Here is a 19,429-nt window from a genome sequence, read left to right as displayed (position 1 = left end):
GGAGACCAGGCCTGGGTGATTCTCACCTGGGACCTAGGGCTTCTGAGGGGACTGAATCCAGCTACTTTCTGGTTATTAGGGGTAATACAATACTAAGGGGTGGGATAGGAAGAAATAATTTTGAGTCAGAAGTGACTTCATCACTTACTGGCTCTGGAAACTTAAAAAATCACTTTACCTCCTCAGTCTGTCAATTTATCTGTAAAATGAGGATAACAGTGAGATAATGCATATGAAATTTCTTTGTATATTTTAAATATTCTGTAAATATTAGCTATTATTACTATTGTTGTTATTATTAGTATTTAAGTTCAACACTGATTTGGTTAGAGTGAAAAGAGAAAAATGAAAGGGGAAAGAATATTTGTTGACCAGACATTGTTCTAGATGTTTTTACATATATTATCTTATTTAATAGTTGCTATCATCCTTTGAGGTAGAATATTATTATTCCTATTTTTTCTTATAATTTAAAATAAATTTATAATTAATGCATACATATAAAAATTCAAACAATACAGACTTGTACAGACTTAAAAGTCTGCTTTAAGACTTTTTTGGTTCCACTCTTCTTTCCTGAAGTAACTAGCATTAATAGTTTGGCATGTATCTTTTAAGACTGGTTTTGGAGAATTTGCACTTACATCTTTGTGTATTTATGTAAATAATATAGTTTTGTCTTTACTTTGTACATAATTGGGATCATTCTATATGTATTGCTCTATGACTTGGTTTATTTTACATGACATTTTGGAGCTCTTTCCAGACAAATGAATATATAATAGATACATTTCATTTTTTAAAATTCCTGCATATTGTTCTGTATTGTGAATTAACGTATCATTTTCATTTTACAAATGAAGAAATGGGCCCAGAGGGGTTGAGAAAGTTGCTCTGGGTCGTGCAGCTACATATTAGCAAACCTGTGATTAAGCTAACTCCAGAAATTGTGACATTTCCACTAAATTAGTGGTGCTTAGCCTTCTTTGAGTCTCAGACTACTTTGAGAATCTGATGAAATCCTCCTCAGAAAAAAAAAAAGGCACATTTTGAGAACTTCTTTGCATATAATTTTATGAGGTTCAAGGATACCCAGGCCTTTCTATGGACCATCTGCTCCCCCAGTACACACTGTCTGCGCTAAACCATGCACAATGCTAGTGGGTTTGTTCTCCACTTGGTCACTTAGTTTCTCTGTTCTGTAGTCATGAGCCCCCTTGATTCTGGCCAGCTATTTTTTTTAATATATATCATGGATGTAAGTCTTGTCTTTGGAGTCAGTAAAGCTTCTCAGACTCCTTTGTACTAGTGGGGGTCAATGACAAGGCTCTATCTTTTTGAAATGGAAGAATCCCGGGCTTCCTTTGAGCTGTGAACTCTTGTGTTCCAGGTAGCCACATGGGAGAAGCAGATCTACACGTGTTGTCGAGATGGTCTTGTGCGACGCTATCAGCTCTCTGACCTCTGACCCCTTGGGAAGAGGAGTCCCAGTTAATGAGAAAGATTGACTCTGATCAGCAGTGAGCAGAAACATCATCAAGGACCATGGAAGGACCATGGGTGCCCTTTATTGTATTGGGTACCCTTTGGAAGCAACAAAAAGTCAGCTGCATTGGCCCATGTGGAGCTATCATTCCATGACAGGACCCACTTTGAAGTGAGTAAGAAGCTCACATGTGCTCGCTGCATTTGTCCCAACTTCTCCCTTAAACTCACCCCAGCAACATAGGACAAGGATATGGATGCTTATAGTTTGATCTCACACCGATTATGTTAAATGTTTACAAGGACCGGAGGACTGAAGCCTGTTCTCTGGAGGAAATAAAGAAAATATGTTTGGAGGAGTCTGAATTTGAGAATCTTTGTTAAATACTCCTGCTCTAGCAAAAAGTCAGTCATGGTGATGGGATTCCCTTCTCAGGCACTTCCTGTTAGCCTGCCTATAGGGTAGGACTACTTGACAGTAACAGTAAATATCCCATACGCAACCTGGGAAACATTGTTAGACAGGTAGGGTAACCAACCTTCCCAGTCTTCCTCGGACTGAGGGGTTTTCTGCTACATGCCTTCTGTCCCAGGCAAACTGATATGATTGGTTACCCTTTATACAGGTGACGAAGTTGAATCATATAATTGTAAAGGCAGTGGCTGTCAAAGTGTGGTCCCTTGAACAGCTGTATCAGATCACCCGGGAACTTGTTAGAAATAGAAATTCTTGGAAACCACTGCCTCCCCGACCCTTTCAGACTTAAATCAGAAATTCTATGGATGGGGCCCACGATTAGTAGTTTAACAAGACTCCCAGGTGATTCTGATTCTTAACACCTAGAGAAAAAAATGGTGAAGGGCAATTTAGTCATAGATGGAACTCAGGACTCAAGGGATGGCCAGGCTGGTCTATAGGAGATGAGGCTGGAGAGGTTGACAGGGTCCAAATAGTGAACAGCCTTGAATGCCAGGTAAGGAGCTTGAACTTCACTTGATTGGCTATGGGGAACCACAGAAGGGTTTTAAGCAAGGGTACAACATGGTCACCTCTTTTTTTTCCTTAAACATACAAATGGAATCATTATGTATTCCATGGTTTATTTTCACTTAGTATCTCTGAGTTCTTTCCATCTTAGTACATTTAGACGTTCCTCATTCTATTTTTTTTTTAATAAATTTATTTATTTTTTATTTATTTTTGGCTGCGCTGAGTCCTTGCCGCTGTGCACGGGCTCTCTCTAGTTGTGGCGAGCGGGGGCTACTCTTCATTGCGGTGTGCGTGCTTCTCATTGCAGTGGCTTCTCTTGTTACGGAGCACAGGCTAGAGGCACGTGGGCTTCGGTAGTTGTGGCACACGGGCTCTAGAGCATAGGCTCCGTAGTTGTGGCACATGGGCTTAGTTGCTCCGTGGTATGTGGGATCTTCCCGGACCAGGGCTCGAACCTGTGTCCCCTGCATTGGCAGGCGGATTCTTAACCACTGCACCACCAGGGAAGTCCAGACCTTCCTCATTCTTTTTTTTTTGAATTTTATTTTATTTATTTTTTTATACAGCAGGTTCTTATTAGTCATCAATTTTATACACATCAGTGTATACATGTCAGTTCCAATCGCCCAATTCATCACACCACTACCGCCACACCCCCGCTGCTTTCCCCCCTTGGTGTCCATACGTTTGTTCTCTACATCTGTGTCTCAATTTCTGCCCTGCAAACTGGTTCATCTGTACCATTTTTCTAGGTTCCACATATATGCGTTAATATATGATATTTGTTTTTCTCTTTCTGACTTAACTTCACTCTGTATGACAGTCTCTAGATCCATCCACGTCTCAACAAATGACCCAATTTCGTTCCTTTTAATGGCTGAGTAATATTCCATTGTATATATGTACCACATCTTCTTTATCCATTCGTCTGTCATTGGGCATTTAGGTTGCTTCCATGACCTGGCTATTGTAAAAAGTGCTGCAATGAACATTGGGGTGCATGTGTCTTTGAATTAATGGTTTTTTCTGGGTATATGCCCAGTAGTGGGATTGCTGGATCATATGGTAATTCCATTTTTAGTTTTTTAAGGAACCTCCATACTGTTCTCCATAGTGGCTGTATCAATTTACATTCCCACCAACAGTGCAAGAGGGTTCCCTTTTCTCTGCACCCTCTCCAGCATTTGTTGTTTGTAGATTCTCTGATGATGCCCATTCTACCTGGTGTGAGGTGATACCTCATTGTAGTTTTTTTTTTTTTTTTTAGAAGAGTTGGTTTTCTTATTTATTTATTTTATTTTTGCTGTGTTGGGTCTTCGTTTCTGTGCGAGGGCTTTCTCTAGTTGTGGCAAGCGGGGGCCACTCTTCATTGCGGTGCGTGGGCCTCTCACTGTCGCGGCCTCTCTTGTTGCAGAGCACAGGCTCCAGACGCGCAGGCTCAGTAGTTGTGGCTCACGGGCCTGGTTGCTCCGTGGCATGTGGGATCTTCCCAGACCAGGGCTCGAACCCGTGTCCCCTGCATTTGCAGGCAGATTCTCAACCACTGCGCCACCAGGGAAGCCCCTCATTGTAGTTTTCATTTGCATTTCTCTAATAATTAGTGATGTTGAGCAGCTTTTCATGTGCTTCTTGGCCATCTGTATTTCTTCTTTGGAGAAATGTCTATTTAGGTCTTCTGCCCATTTTTGGATTAGGTTGTTTGTTTTTTTTAATATTGAGCTGCATGAGCTGTTTATATATTTTGGAGATTAATCCTTTGTCCATTGATTCATTTGCAAATATTTTCTCCCATTCTGAGGATTGTCTTTTCATCTTGTTTATGGTTTCCTTTGCGTGCAAAAGCTTTGAAGTTTCATTAAGTGCCATTTGTTTATTTTTGTTTTTATTTTCATTATTCTAGGAGGTGGATCAAAAAAGATCTTGCTGTGATTTATGTCAAAGAGTGTTCTGCCTATGTTTTCCTCTAAGAGTTTTATAGTGTCCGGTCTTATACTTACGTCTCTAATCCATTTTGAGTTTATTTTTGTGTATGGTGTTAGGGAGTGTTCTAATTTCATTCTTTTACATGTAGCTGTCCAGTTTTCCCAGCACCACTTATTGAAGGGACTGTCTTTTCTCCATTGTATATCCTTGCCTCCTTTGTCATAGATCAGTTGACCATAGGTGCGTGGGTTTATCTCTGGGCTTTCTGTCTTGTTCCATTGATCTATATTTCTGTTTTTGTGCCAGTACCATATTGTCTTGATTACTGTAGCTTTGTAGTATAGTCTGAAGTCAGGGAGTCTGATTCCTCCAGCTTTGCTTTTTTCCCTCTAGACTGCTTTGGTTATTCGGGGTCTTTTGTGTCTCCATACAAATTTTAAGATTTTTTGTTCTAGTTCTGTAAAAAATGCCATTGGTAATTTGATAGGGATTGCATTGAATCTGTAGATTGCTTTGGGTAGTATAGTCATTTTCACAATGTTGATTCTTACAATCCAAGAACATGGTATATCTCTCCATCTGTTGGTATCATCTTTAATTTCTTTCATCAGTGTCTTATAGTTTTCTGCATACAGGTCTTTTGTCTCCCTAGGTAGGTTTATTCCTAGGTATTTTATTCTTTTTGTTGCAGTGGTAAATGGGAGTGTTTCCTTAATTTCTCTTTCAGATTTTTCATCATTAGTATATAGGGATGCAAGAGATTTCTGTGCATTAATTTTGTATCCTGCAACTTTACCAAATTCGTTGATTAGCTCTAGTAGTTTTCTTTTGGCATCTTTAGGATTCTCTATGTATAGTATCATGTCATCTGCAAACAGTGACAGTTTTACTTCTTCTTTTCCAATTTGTATTCCTTTTATTTCTTTTTCTTCTCTGATTGCCATGGGTAGGACTTCCAAAACTATGTTGAATAATAGTGGTGAGAGTGGACATCCTTGTCTCGTTCCTGATCTTAGAAGAAATGCTTTCAGTTTTTCACCATTGAGAATGATGTTTGCTGTGGGTTTGTCGTATATGGCCTTTATTATGTTGAGGTAGGTTCCCTCTATGCCCACTTTCTGGAGAGTTGTTATCATAAATGGGTGTTGAATTTTGTCAAAAGCTTTTTCTGCATCTATTGAGATGATCATATGGTTTTTATTCTTCAATTTGTTAATATGGTGTATCACATTGATTGATTTGCGTATATTGAAGAATCCTTGCATCCCTGGGATAAATCCCACTTGATCATGGTATATGATCCTTTTAATGTGTTGTTGGATTCTGTTTGCTAGTATTTTGTTGAGGATTTTTGCATCTATATTCATCAGTGATATTGTTCTGTAATTTTCTTTTTTTCTAGTTTCTTTGTCTGGTTTTGGTATCAGGGTGATGGTGGCCTCATAGAATGAGTTTGGGAGTGTTCCTTCCTCCACAATTTTTTGGAAGAGTTTGAGAAGGATGGGTGTTAGCTCTTCTCTAAATGTTTGATAGAATTCACCTGTGAAGCCATCTGGTCCTGGACTTTTGTTTGTTGGAAGATTTTTAATCACAGTTTCAATTTCATTACTTGTGATTGGTCTGTTCATATTTTCTATTTCTTCCTGGTTCAGTCTTGGAAGGATATACCTTTCTAAGAATTTGTCCATTTCTTCCAGGTTGTCCATTTTATTGGCATAGAGTTGCTTGTAGTAGTCTCTTAGGATGCTTTGTATTTCTGCGGTGTCTGTTGTAACTTCTCCTTTTTCATTTCTGATTTTATTGATTTGAGTCCTCTCCCTATTTTTCTTCATGAGTCTGGCTAATGGTTTATCAATTTTGTTTATCTTCTCAAAGATCCAGCTTTTAGTTTTATTGATCTTTGCTATTGTTTTCTTTGTTTTTATTGCATTTATTTCTGCTCTGATCTTTATGATTTCTTTCCTTCTGCTAACTTTGGGTTTTGTTTGTTCTTTCTCTAGTTCCTTTAGGTGTAAGGTTAGATTGTTTATTTGAGATTTTTCTTGTTTCTTGAGGTAGGCTTGTATAGCTATAAACTTCCCTCTTAGAACTGCTTTTGCTGCATCCCACAGGTTTTGGATCATCGTGTTTTCATTGTCATTTGTCTCTAGGTATTTTTTGATTTCCTCTTTGATTTCTTCAGTGATCTCTTGGTTATTTAGTAACATATTGTTTAGCCTCCATGTGTTTGTGTTTTTTACGTTTTTTTCCCTGTAATTCATTTCTAATCTCATAGTGTTGTGGTCAGAAAAGATGCTTGATATGATTTCAATGTTCTTAAATTTACTGAGGCTTGATTTGTGACCCAAGATGTGATCTATCCTGGAGAATGTTCCGTGCGCACTTGAGAAGAAAGTGTAATCTGCTGTTTTTGGATGGAATGTCCTATAAATATCAATTAAATCTATCTGGTCTTTTGTGTCATTTAAAGCTTCTGTTTCCTTATTTATTTTCTTTTTGGATGATCTGTCCATTGGTGTAAGTGAGGTGTTAAAGTCTCCCACTATTACTGTGTTACTGTTGATTTCCTCTTTTAGAGCTGTTAGCAGTTGCCTTATGTATTGAGGTGCTCCTATGTTGGGTTCATATATATTTATAATTGTTATATCTTCTTCTTGGATTGATCCCTTGATCATTATGTAGTGTCCTTCCTTGTCTCTTGTAACATTCTTTATTTTAAAGTCTATCTTATCTGATGTGAGTATTGCTACTCCAGCTTTCTTTTGATTTCCATTTGCATGGAATATCTTTTTCCATCTACTCACTTTCAGTCTGTATGTGTCCTTAGGTCTGAAGTGGGTCTCTTGTAGACAGCATATATATGGGTCTTGTTTTTGTATCCATTCAGCAAGCCTGTGTCTTTTGGTTGGAGCATTTAATCCATTCACGTTTAAGGTAATTATCGATATGTATGTTCCTATGACCATTTTTTAAATTGTTTTGGGTTTGTTTTTGTAGGTGCTTTTCTTCTCTTGTGTTTCCCACTTAGAGAAGTTCCTGTAGCATTTGTTGTAGAGCTGGTTTGGTGGTGCTGAATTTTCTTAGCTTTTGCTTCTCTGTAAAGCTTTTGATTTCTCCATCTAATCTGAATGAGATCCTTGCTGGGTAGAGTAATCTTGGTTGTAGGTTCTTCCCTTTCATCACTTTATCATGCCATTCCCTTCTGGCTTGTAGAGTTTCTGCTGAGAAATCAGCTGTTAACCTTATGGGAGTTCCCTTGTATGTTATTTGTCATTTTTCCCTTGCTGCTTTCAATAATTTTTCTTTGTCTTTAATTTTTGCCAGTTTGATTATGTGTGTCGGCATGTTTCTCCTTGGGTTTATCCTGTATGGGACTCTCTGCGCTTCCTGGACTTGGGTGGCTATTTCCTTTCCCACATTAGGGAAGTTTTCAACTATAATCTCTTCAGATATTTTCTCTGGTCCTTTCTCTCTCTCTTCTCCTTCTGGGACCCCTATAATGCGAATGTTGTTGCGTTTAATGTTGTCCCAGAGGTCTCTTAGGCTGTCTTCATTTCTTTTCATTCCTTTTTCTTTATTCTGTTCTGCAGCAGTGAATTCCACCATTCTGTCTTCCAGGTCACTTATCCATTCTTCTGCCTCAGTTATTCTGCTATTGATTCCTTCTAGTGTAGTTTTCATTTCAGTTATTGTATTGTTCATCTGTGTTTGTTTGTTCTTTAATTCTTCGAAGTCTTTGTTAAACATTTCTTGCATCTTCTCGATCTTTGCCTCCATCCTTTTTCCGAGGTCCTGGATCATCTTCACTATCATTTTTCTGAATTCTTTTTCTGGAAGGTTGCCTATCTCCACTTCATTTAGTTGTTTTTCTGGGGTTTTATCTTGTTCCTTCATCTGGTATATAGCCCTCTGCCTTTTCATCTTGTCTATCTTTCTGTGAATGTGGTTTTTGTTCCACAGGCTGCAGGATTGTAGTTCTTCTTGCTTCTGCTGTCTGCCCTCTGGTGGATGAGGCTATCTAAGAGGCTTGTGCCAGTTTCCTGATGGGAGGGACTGGTGGTGGGTAGAGCTGGCTGTTGCTCTGGTGGGCAGAGCTCAGTCCCTCATTCTTTTTAATAATTTCCAAAGTTTGGACTTCCCTCACGGTCCAGTGGTCAAGACTCCGCGCTTCCACTGCAGGGGGCATGGGTTCGATCGCTGGTTGGGGAACTAAGATCCCGCATGCTGTGCAGCGTGGTCATTCATTTCCAGAGTATGAATACCATATCAATTACATTATTAGAGAAAAGCAACCCTTGTGCTGGGCCATGTAGGCTAAGATCAGGATTTATTTAAAAGAAGAAGGTAATTCCTAGCTGGGGTAATATTATGGTTTACAGAGTTCTTAAAGGCTGGTGGTAGGGAGTTCCCTGGTGGCCTAGTGTTGGGATTCCAGGCCTTTGGTGCTGTGGCCCAGGTTCAGTCCCTGGTCAGGGAACTGAGATCTTCTAAGCCACACAGCGCAGCCAAAAAAAAAAAAAGGCTAGTGATGAGACTCAGTGAGATCTAGTTATTTGCCAAGGGTCATAGAGAGTAAGAACTTGAACAGAGTTTATCTTAACTTTAAATCCCATATTTTCCTTCCGGTTGCTTTTGCCTAAACCAAATCGAAAATAAAATACTATAATTCATTGAGTATCTACTGGGTATCTACTCTGTTCTAGGTACTGTATGTAAATATTTAATCCTCATAACACTCTTAAAAAGGAAATGGTATTATTCCTGTCTAAAGGATAAAGAGGGACTTCCCTGGTGGTGCAGTGGTTAAGAATCCAACTGCCAATGCAGGGGACACGGGTTCGAGCCCTGGTCTGGGAAGATCCCACATGCTGCGGAGCAGCTAAGCCTGTGCATCACAACTACTGAAGTCTGCCTGCCTAGAGCCCGTGCTCCACAACAAGAGAAGCCACCACAATGAGAAGCCTGTGCGCTGCAATGAACAGTAGCCCCCGCTCGGCACAACTAGAGAAAGCCTGCGTGTAGCAACGAAGACCCAACGCAACCAAAAGTAAATTAAAAAAACAAAACAAAACTGAGGCTCAAGGAATTAAAGTACCAGAGCCTTGATTTGGACCTTGCTCAGTCTGTCTCCAAGGCCCATGCTCCTTCCACTGTACCATGTGGTCACAAGACCTCTGGGACTAGAGCAATTTCATTCAAGGAGTGATTTGTGATAGGGTCAGGTAGACCCAAAAGGACATATTCCAGAGCTCAGAAACATTGAATCCTAGAACGTCCAGGGGGAACCTCTAAAAAGTCAGACTAACAAAAAAGGATGAAGAAGAATATAGCTGAGTTCACACAAGTATGTCTCTGAGTTCCCATTCCAGGACTCGTTCTCCATTGCCATCATATTTACAAGCCCCTTTTCACAGGTCTTCAGAGTTGATGTCCTGATTGTGATAGATGCAGTAACCCTTGACAGCTGTCCTGAAGTCCAGACCCATACCGAAGGAGCAGAGGCTAGCTCTCAGGTACCCCAAAGCCTTATCTACTGTGAATGGAATAATCCCCAGTTTGCAGCAGACAAAGCTTTTTTTTCCTTTTGGGTTGAGGAATGCATTCTGGGTAAGGAAGGGTTGACAACCGCCATCTGCAGCACTGCAGGCCCAGGGAAGCTCTGTGTTAGACCTTGTTTCTTGGCTTTCAGATGCCCCCTTGTGACTTCTTGTGAGAAGTGCCTCTATTTCTCAGTCCTCTCAGAAAAGTTGGCAGTGGCAGCAGCTATTGAGCATATACTGTGTGCCAGGCACAGTCCTCACTATAACATTGTAAAGCAAAGGTTTATTTTTCTTGAACAAGTCTCTTTGTGGATATATTTTATATATTTTTCTAATTTACTTTTTATTTTGAAATAATTTCAAACTTGCAGAAAAGCTGTAAGAATAGTTCAGAGGATTCCAGTATATCCCCACCCAGATCTCCCAGTTGTTAACTTCTTATGTTTGCTTTATCATCCTCTCTCTCCCTCTCTCTTTATATATATATAGATATATTTTTTACACAGGTTATATATGCTGTATATATTTTTTCTGAATCACTTGTGAGTAATACACAAATTTTATGTCCTCTTACCTTTAAATACTTCAGTATGCATTTGCTGAAATCAGGGACACTCCTGCATAACCACAGTACATCTGTCAAAACAGGGAAACCTGCATTGATACTATACTATCATCCAGTTTGCCAGCCCCATTCAAATTTTGCTGGTTGTCTCAACAATGTCCTTTATAATCACTCTTTCCTTTGTGGTCCAGGGTCTAATCCAGGATCATACGTTGCATTTATTTGCCTTCTGTCTGGAGTACTTCCTCAGTTTTTCCTTTTATAACCCTGATATTTTTGAAATGTAGGCCACTTTGGGTTTGTCTGATGTTTCCTCATGATTAGATTTAGGTTATGTATTTGGGCAAGAATACTCCCGATGTGATTCTCCATCCTAAGAGCATGGTATTGGGAGCCACACAATGTCGATTTGTCTCATTACTGGTGATGTTAACCTTTTGTTTTGTTTTTTGAGATATAATTCACAAACCATAAAATTCACCCTTTTAAAGTATACAATTTGGTGGTTTTTAGTATATTCACAAGGTAGTACAGCCATCACCACCAATGCCAGAACATTTCATCACCCCAGAAAGAAACCCCATATACTTCAACAGTCACTCCCCATGCCCCAGCCCTGGCAACCACTAATCAGCTGACTCTCTGTCTCTGTGGATTTGCCTATTCTGGATGTTTTATATAAATGGTATCATATTATATGTGGCCTTTTGTGTCTGGCTCCTTTCACTTAGCATAAAGTTTTCAAGGTTCATCCATGTTGTAGCATGCATTAGTACGTCATTCTTTTTTGTTGCCAAGTAATAGCCCACTTGTGACGGTTAATTTTATTTGTCAATGTGACTGAGCCATGTTGCCCAGATTTTTGGTCAAACATTCTGGATGTTTCTGTGTTTTTTAGATGACACTGACATTTAAATCGGTGGACTTTGAGTAATGCAGATTACCTTCCATAATGTAAGGCCTCATCCAATCAGTTGAAGGCCTTAATAGAGAAAGACTGACCTCCCCCAAGCAAGCAGGAATTCTACCAAAGGATTGCCTTTGGACTCAAACTGCAACTGTTCCCTGGGTCTCCTGCTGTACCACAGGCCTACCCTGCAGATTTTGGACCCTTCAAGTCTCCATAATTGCATGAGCCAATTCCTTAAAATAAATCTCTCTCCACACACACACACACACACACACACACACACACACACACACACATCTTACTGTCTCTGTTTCCCTGGAGAACCCTAATAGACCATTGTATGGATATACTACAGTTTTTTAATCCATTCATCAGATGATAGACATTTGGATTGTTTTCACTTTTTAGCTATTACGGATAATGCTGCTGTGAACATTCGTGTACAAGTTTTTTTGTGAACATATATTTTTAGTTCTATTGGGTATATACTTAACTGTAGAATTGCTTGGTCATATGGTAACTCTATGTTTAATGTTTTAAGAGACTGCCAGCTATTTTCCAAAGTGGCTGCACCATTTTACATTCCCACCAGCAATGTGTAAGTGTTCTGATTTCTCCATGTCCTTGCCAATGCTTGTTTTTGTCCATCCTTTTTATTTTAGTCAGGCAATGTTAACTCAGTTAAAATGGTATCTACCAGGTTTCTCCACAGCAAAGTTAATAAGTATTTTGTGGGGAGCTACTTTGAGAGTATAAATATCCTATTCCTCATCAATCTTGTATGAACTAGTTTTAGCATTCTGTAATGATTTCTGTCTGAATCAGTTATTCCTATGATAATTGCCAAATGGTGATTTTCTAATTCCATTATTCTTTTTACATTTATAATCAGCATTCTACTGTAAGGAAGAACTCTCCCTTCTCCCTCATTTATATATTCATTCACTCATTCATTCTTCAGATATATTATTATAGATTACTCATGGATTCATCTTTTATTCTATGGATTATAATCCATTATTACTATTATTTATTTTGCTATTTAGAGTGTCCCATTTGGGCCAATGGGGGCTCCTTCAAGCTGGATCCTGTGTCCTTTTGACATGTTCCCATCATTCTTTGAGCACTTCCATATTCTCTGATACCACAAGATATTCAAGCCTCAACTTACACTTTCCCATCGCAGCCCTGGAATCAGTTGTTTGTCTAAATAGCCCTGGTTCCTTTTAGTGGAGAATAGTATTCAGAAACCAAAATCTGGGCAATAATATGCTCTTTACTAGTGGGGTATGATTGCTTCTTGGCCCTATCAGTAGATAGTACATATACACATCTCTCTTTCTACATCCATCATTCTATATATATTAAAAATCATGCACTCACACTGATGTCACCAATTCCAATCCAGCTCCACCTTTTACATATTTACCTCCTTTCTCCAACAATGAGAAGCTTCACTCTCATAATTCTTTGTATATTCACTTATTTGCTCAATACCGCTGTGAGTAACCAATCTTCCAGCCACACAGGCCACACAGGCCATCTCCTTCCCTTTTACTATGGCCCTTGCACACCTGGTGTCCCTCAGATAGAGTCGCCTCCTTCCTCTCCATTCATCTCAGCCAGTCCCAGACTAAGCAAGGCCTTCCCCCAACCCTCTGAGTTTGATTTTTAACAGCACTTTTTTCTGGCAATAAGAGTAAAACAGGTAATTCCCTGGCAGTCCAGTGGTTAGGATTCGGCACTTTCACCACGGGGGGCCCGGGTTCGATCCCTGGTTGGGGAACTAAGATCCTGCAAGCTGTGTGGCTAAAAAAAAAAAAAAAAGAGAGTAAAACAAATGGCCAATACACAAGAAAAAATGTTCAATTTAAGTAATTAAATAAAAATGCAAATTAAATACATAAGAAAGCTCAGAAATGCAAAAAAATATAAAGAGTAATTCCATATTTTCATTTTATAACTGGGCAATTGTAGCTAAGAAATAACTGTTTTAAGGTCATAAAACTAGTAGCTAACAGATAGGATTTGGCTCTGAGTCTACTGCCTCAATGCTGAGGGAGCATCTTCTATGTGATGCGTGCTTTTGTATAGTTTTATTTAATATTTTCACACCAACCCTGTGGTGGAGTTCATGTTAATAATCCCATTTATTCAAGGAAACTTAGACTTGGGACCATTAAGTAAACTTGCTTCAAGTCACACAAATGGCATGTGAATACAGCAACATCAAGATATGGTCACTCTGGAATGGATAAAGAAGATGTGGTACATACATACAATGGAATATTACTCGGCCATAAAATGGAACGAAATTGGGTCATTTGTAGAGACGTGGATGGATCTAGAGACTGTCATACAGAGTGAAGTAAGTCAGAAAGAGAAAAACAAATATCGTATATTAACGCATATATGTGGAACCTAGAAAAATGGTACAGATGAACCAGTTTGCAGGGCAGAAATTGAGACACAGATGTAGAGAACAAACGTATGGACACCAAGGGGGGAAAGTGGCGGGGCAGTGGTGGTGGTGGTGTGATGAATTGGGAGATTGGGATTGACATGTATACACTGATGTGTATAAAATGGATAACTAATAACCTGATGTACAAAAAAATTAAATTAAATTAAAAAAAAATAAAGTAGGGTCACTCTGACCAGTCAACTCACCCAGAACCTACACTTTACTTCTTAGCTTTTTAATTGATTTCTCTGTCCTTTGGCCCAACTCCAAAAGTGTGTTTTACCACTTTCAGATATACCTAAATATACCTAAAATAGATCTTTTGCCTCAAATAATATGAAAGATCTACTTTAAGGCAGGCCCTCCTCTGTAATATTGTGGCTTCAGAGGACCCAGGAAAGTTCTTAAATATCTCAGTCATTAGTATCTGAAGTGCCAGCAGGGAACTATCAAGATTTTCCATCCACAATTAGAGATGAGGTTTAAAATGTAGCACCCCTCTTTTCCCTGTATGACTGATATTTGATCCTTTCTTAAGAATACGTTTCCATTTGAGAGGAGTAAGAAGCTAAGTACTTAGAGAAGATACTCCTGAGGAAGGAGGAGGAGAGGAAGGGCTGTAGTGTGGCACTGGCCCAGGGATCGACCAGTGGAACAGTAGTCCAGATACAAACCCATGAATATATGTAACATTTGTATATAACACAGCAGTCATACAGATTTGTGGGGAAACAATGGACTGTTGAATAAATGGTTCTGGGATAGTGGGATGTCTAAAAGAAAAAAACAATACCTACCTGGCACCATATACAGAAAAATAAGTTCTAGGTGGATTAAAGATTTTAAAGTAAAATGGACTTTTGGAAGAATATGTAGGTGAAGATCTTTATGACCTTGTGTAGGGAATATTTCTTAAACTAGACACAAAAAGATAACCAAAAAGGAACAGATTGATAAATTTGACCCCATTTAAAAAAATGGTAAAAAGACAAGCTCCAAGGTGGAAGGGGTTTGTATTTTATATTATCAACAAAGAAACATAAAGAGTCACAAATCAATTTGTAAAAAAAGAATAGCCCAGTAGAAAAATGGACAGAAGCTGTAAATAGGCATTTCACAACGAGGAAAAATAATTGCAAATAAAAATGAAAAGACCTCCACCAAGAAACGCAAATTAAAATCCACAATGAGATGCTTTTTCACACCTATATTGGGAACCATTTAAAAATTTGACACCAAGAATTGGTGAGAATGTGGAGCAAAAAGGAACTCTCACACACCGCTATTTTGCCATTGTAAATTAGAATCACCACATCAGAAAACTGTCTGATATTACCTTGCAGAGTTGACACACATGCCCAAATGTTCAGGATCAGCAGAGAATGCATTACAACCTCTGTGAAGACAAGTCACACCCACACACCCACACACACACACACACACGCACAAACACATACCATTTGCATAAATGATACCATTTATATAAAGTTTAAAAATATGAAAAGGTAAATATGTTCTTTGGGATACATGCAGTGGTATGTGGAGCTGGCTGTGCCAACTTGGGAGAAATTGGCAAATGCTACAGATCAGGGCTATTTTTTTCCTTCTGGTGAGCCTGTTAAACATTTGGCAGTACACCATCAGATACATGCGTAGTAGTAAAATGATAAAGAAATGCAAGAGAATAATAAACAGGTAGGGAGGGGCACACGGGCAGCAGTCCTTCAATAACAAATGTTCTAATGCTGCTCTTTCTTGCATGTAAACTATTTCATAAGAAAAAAAAGAATGAGTAGGAGTCAGCTGGGCCAAGCGAGGGTTGGTGGTGGGTTTGGTGGGGAGGGTCTGGGTAGAGGTGGCAGCATAGGTGAATGGGAGAGAATGGTTAGCTGGGCATTTGCAAGTGCTGTAGTGAATTCTGACGAGCGGGTGGAGTGTGAGAAGTAAGAGCAGACAGCAGGGAGCAGATCCCTGAGCACCTGTGTGCCAGGATAAACGACTTGGATTAACTCTGGGCAGTGTTACGGAGCCCAAGCTCGCTCTGCTCGCCACACGACAGGCCAATAAATGGGGAGACCAGTTGTTGGGGCAGGAATAGCGACTTTAATTGGAAAGCCAGCAGACCGAGAAGATGGCAGACTAGTGTCTCAAAAAACCATCTTCCTCAGTACAAATTTGGGCTCCTTTTACACAGAGGAAGGGGAGAGTGGGGGCCCACTGCGATGCCTACCAATGGTTGAGTGGGACTGCTATTGGTCACGCCTGCCCTGCCCTTATTACAAGTGGAGCGAGGTCTCGGCAGGGTAGAGACAAGGTGGCAGGACAGTGAGGAAGTCGTGGTGAACTTGCTGAAAGATGAAAGCCAAAGCAAGGCCATGGCTAGGAGGAGGATGAGCAGAGGAGGAGCTCGAGAGACGTCTAGGGGGTAAAATGGTCTGAGCTTGGTGACTGGGTGTAGAATGTGGGTGGAAAACGACGCTGCTGCCCTCAAGGAGGTGGAGCGGAACTCCCCACTCTTTAAGGGTGGACTGTGAAAGGACTTCCTTCGAAAGAGTACAATCCAGAAATGGGGAAATTAAAGTAACTTTATAGGGGAGAAATCTGACAAACACTACCTCAGCAGGTGATCAAGGTCAACCTTGACAGTGATAAGTCATGGTGATGGTACCTTTGACCTGATGGCATGAGGATGGCACTTTACCTCTGTGGTCTTCCTTCCAAAGCACCCCAACCCCAATCATCTAAATCATAAGAAAAACATCAAACAAATCCCAATTGAGAGACAGTCTACAAAATACCTGACCAGTACTCCTTAAACTGTCAAAGTCATCAAAAACATGGGAAGTTTGGAATAAACCTACCTAAGGAGACAAAAGACCTGTATGCAGAAAATTATAAGACACTGATGAAAGAAATTAAAGATGATACAAATAGATGGAGAGATATACCATGTTCTTGGATTGGAAGAATCAACATTGTGAAAATGACTGTACTACCCAAAGCAATCTACAGATTCAATGCAATCCCTATTAAACTACCACTGGCATTTTCCACAGAACTAGAACAAAAAATTTCACAATTTGTATGGAAACACAAAAGACCCCGAATAACCAAAGCAATCTTGAGAACGAAAAATGGAGCTGGAGGGATCAGGCTCCCTGACTTCAGACTATATTACAAAGCTACAGTAATCAAGACAGTTTGGTACTGGCACAAAAACAGAAATATAGATCAATGGAACAGGATAGAAAGCCCAGAGATAAACCCACGCACATATGGTCACCTTATCTTTGATAAAGGAGGCAAGCATATACAGTGGAGAAAAGACAGCCTCTTCAATAAGTGGTGCTGGGAAAACTGGACAGCTACATGTAAAAGTATGAAATTAGAACACTTCCTGACACCATACACAAAAATAAACTCAAAATGGATTAAAGACCTAAATGTAAGGCCAGACACTATCAAACTCTTAGAGGAAAACATAGGCAGAACACTCTATGACATAAATCACAGCAAGATTCTTTTTGACCCAGCTCCTAGAGAAATGGAAATAAAAACACAAATAAACAAATGGGACCTAATGAAACTTAAAAGCTTTTGCACAGCAAAGGAAACCATAAACAAGACCAAAAGACAACCCTCAGAATGGGAGAAAATATTTGCAAATGAAGCAACTGACAAAGGATTAATCTCCAAGATTTACAAGCAGCTCATGCAGCTCAATAACAAAAAAATGAACAACCCAATCCAAAAATGGGCAGAAGACCTAAATAGACATTTCTCCAAAGAAGATATACAGATTGCCAACAGACACATGAAAGAATGCTCAACATCATTAATCATTAGAGAAATGCAAATCAAAACTACAATGAGATATCATCTCACACCGGTCAGAATGGCCATCATCAAAAAATCTAGAAACAATAAATGCTGGAGAGGGTGTGGAGGAAAGGGAACACTCTTGCACTGTTGGTGGGAATGTAAATTGATACAGCCACTATGGAGAACAGTATGGAGGTTCCTTAAAAAACTAAAAATAGAACTACCATACGACCCAGCAATCCCACTACTGGGCATATACCCTGAGAAAACCATAGTTCAAAAAGAGTCATGTACCAAAATGTTCATTGCAGCTCTATTTACAATAGCCAGGACATGGAAGCAACCTAGGTGTCCATCATCGGATGAATGGATAAAGAAGATGTGGCACATATATACAATGGAATATTACTCAGCCATAAAAAGAAATGAAATGGAGGTATTTGTAATGAGGTGGATGGAGTTAGAGTCTGTCATACAGAGTGAAGTAAGTCAGAAAGAGAAAAAGAAATACAGTATGCTAACATATATATGGAATCTAAGGGAAAAAAAAAAAAAAGGCCATGAAGAACGTAGTGGCAAGACGGGAATAAAGACACAGACCTACTAGAGAATGGACTTGAGGATATGGGGAGGGGGAGGGGTGAGATGTGACAGGGTGAGAGAGTGTCATGGACATATATACACTACCAAATGTAAAATAGATAGCTAGTGGGAAGCAGCCGCATAGCACAGGGAGATCAGCTCGGTGCTTTGTGACCACCTAGAGGGGTGGGATGGGGAGGGTGGGAGGGAGGGAGATGCAAGAGGGAAGATATATGGGAACATATGTATATGTATAACTGATTCACTTTGTTATAAAGCAGAAACTAACACACCATTGTAAAGCAATTATACTTCAATAAAGATGTTTAAAAAAAAACAAAAAACTTGGGAAGTTTGAGAAACAGCTGTAGCCAAGAGAAGCCTCAGGAGACATGACAACTAAGTTTATTTTTATTTTTTTATTTATTTATTTTGGCGGCACCATGTGGCATGTGGGGTCTTAGTTCCCTGACCAGAGATCGAACCCGCACCCCCTGCATTGGGAGTGTGGAGTCTTAACTACTGGACCGCCAGGGAAATCCCCACAACTAAGTTTAATGGGATATCCTGGATCGGATCCTGGAACAGGAAAAAACAAAACAACACAAAACAAAAAACGGCATTAGGGACTTCCCTGGTGGCGTGGTGGTTAAGAATCCACCTGCCAATGCAGGGGACACGGGCTTTCAGGGGACACGGGTTCGAGCCCTGGTCGGGGATGATCCTACATGCCGCAGAGCATCTAAGCCCATGCGCCACTACTACTGAGCCTGTGTACCATAACAACTGAAGCCCGCACACCTAGAGCCCATGCTGCACAACAAGAGAAACCACCGCAATGAGAAGCCTGTGCACCGCAGCAAAGGGTAGCTCCCCCTTGCTCGCTACAACTAGAGAAAGCCCACGCGCAGCAGCAAAGACCCAACACAGCCAAAAATAAATAAATAAATTTATTTAAAAAAACAAAACAAACAAAAGGCATTAGGGTAAAAACTAGGAAATCTGAATAAAGGAGGGAGTTATGTTACAAATGATGTACTGATATTGGTTATTATTTGTGATAAACGTACCATACTCATGTAACGTGTTAATGATAGGAGAAACCTGGTGTGGAGCATATGAGAGCTCTACTATCTTCACACCTTTT

General features: G+C 39.8%; 1 protein-coding gene across 1 annotated transcript in view; it reads left to right on the top strand.

The window, feature by feature from the left end:
• PAAF1 (proteasomal ATPase associated factor 1) overlaps positions 1–1,851 on the top strand; it is a 44,740-nt gene extending 42,889 nt beyond the window's left edge. The window contains exon 12 of the mRNA XM_061202879.1: positions 1,391–1,851. Coding sequence (XP_061058862.1) covers positions 1,391–1,468 — 78 coding nt within the window. The 3' untranslated portion in view covers positions 1,469–1,851. The remainder of the gene's footprint in view (positions 1–1,390) is intronic.
• The last annotated feature ends 17,578 nt before the right edge of the window (positions 1,852–19,429 follow it).

Source organism: Eubalaena glacialis, chromosome 10, assembly GCF_028564815.1.
Source record: "Eubalaena glacialis isolate mEubGla1 chromosome 10, mEubGla1.1.hap2.+ XY, whole genome shotgun sequence".
Taxonomy (NCBI): Eukaryota; Metazoa; Chordata; class Mammalia; order Artiodactyla; family Balaenidae; genus Eubalaena; species Eubalaena glacialis.
The sequence above is the reverse complement of the archived record's forward strand: the minus strand, read 5'-3'. Positions and strand labels throughout refer to the sequence as shown.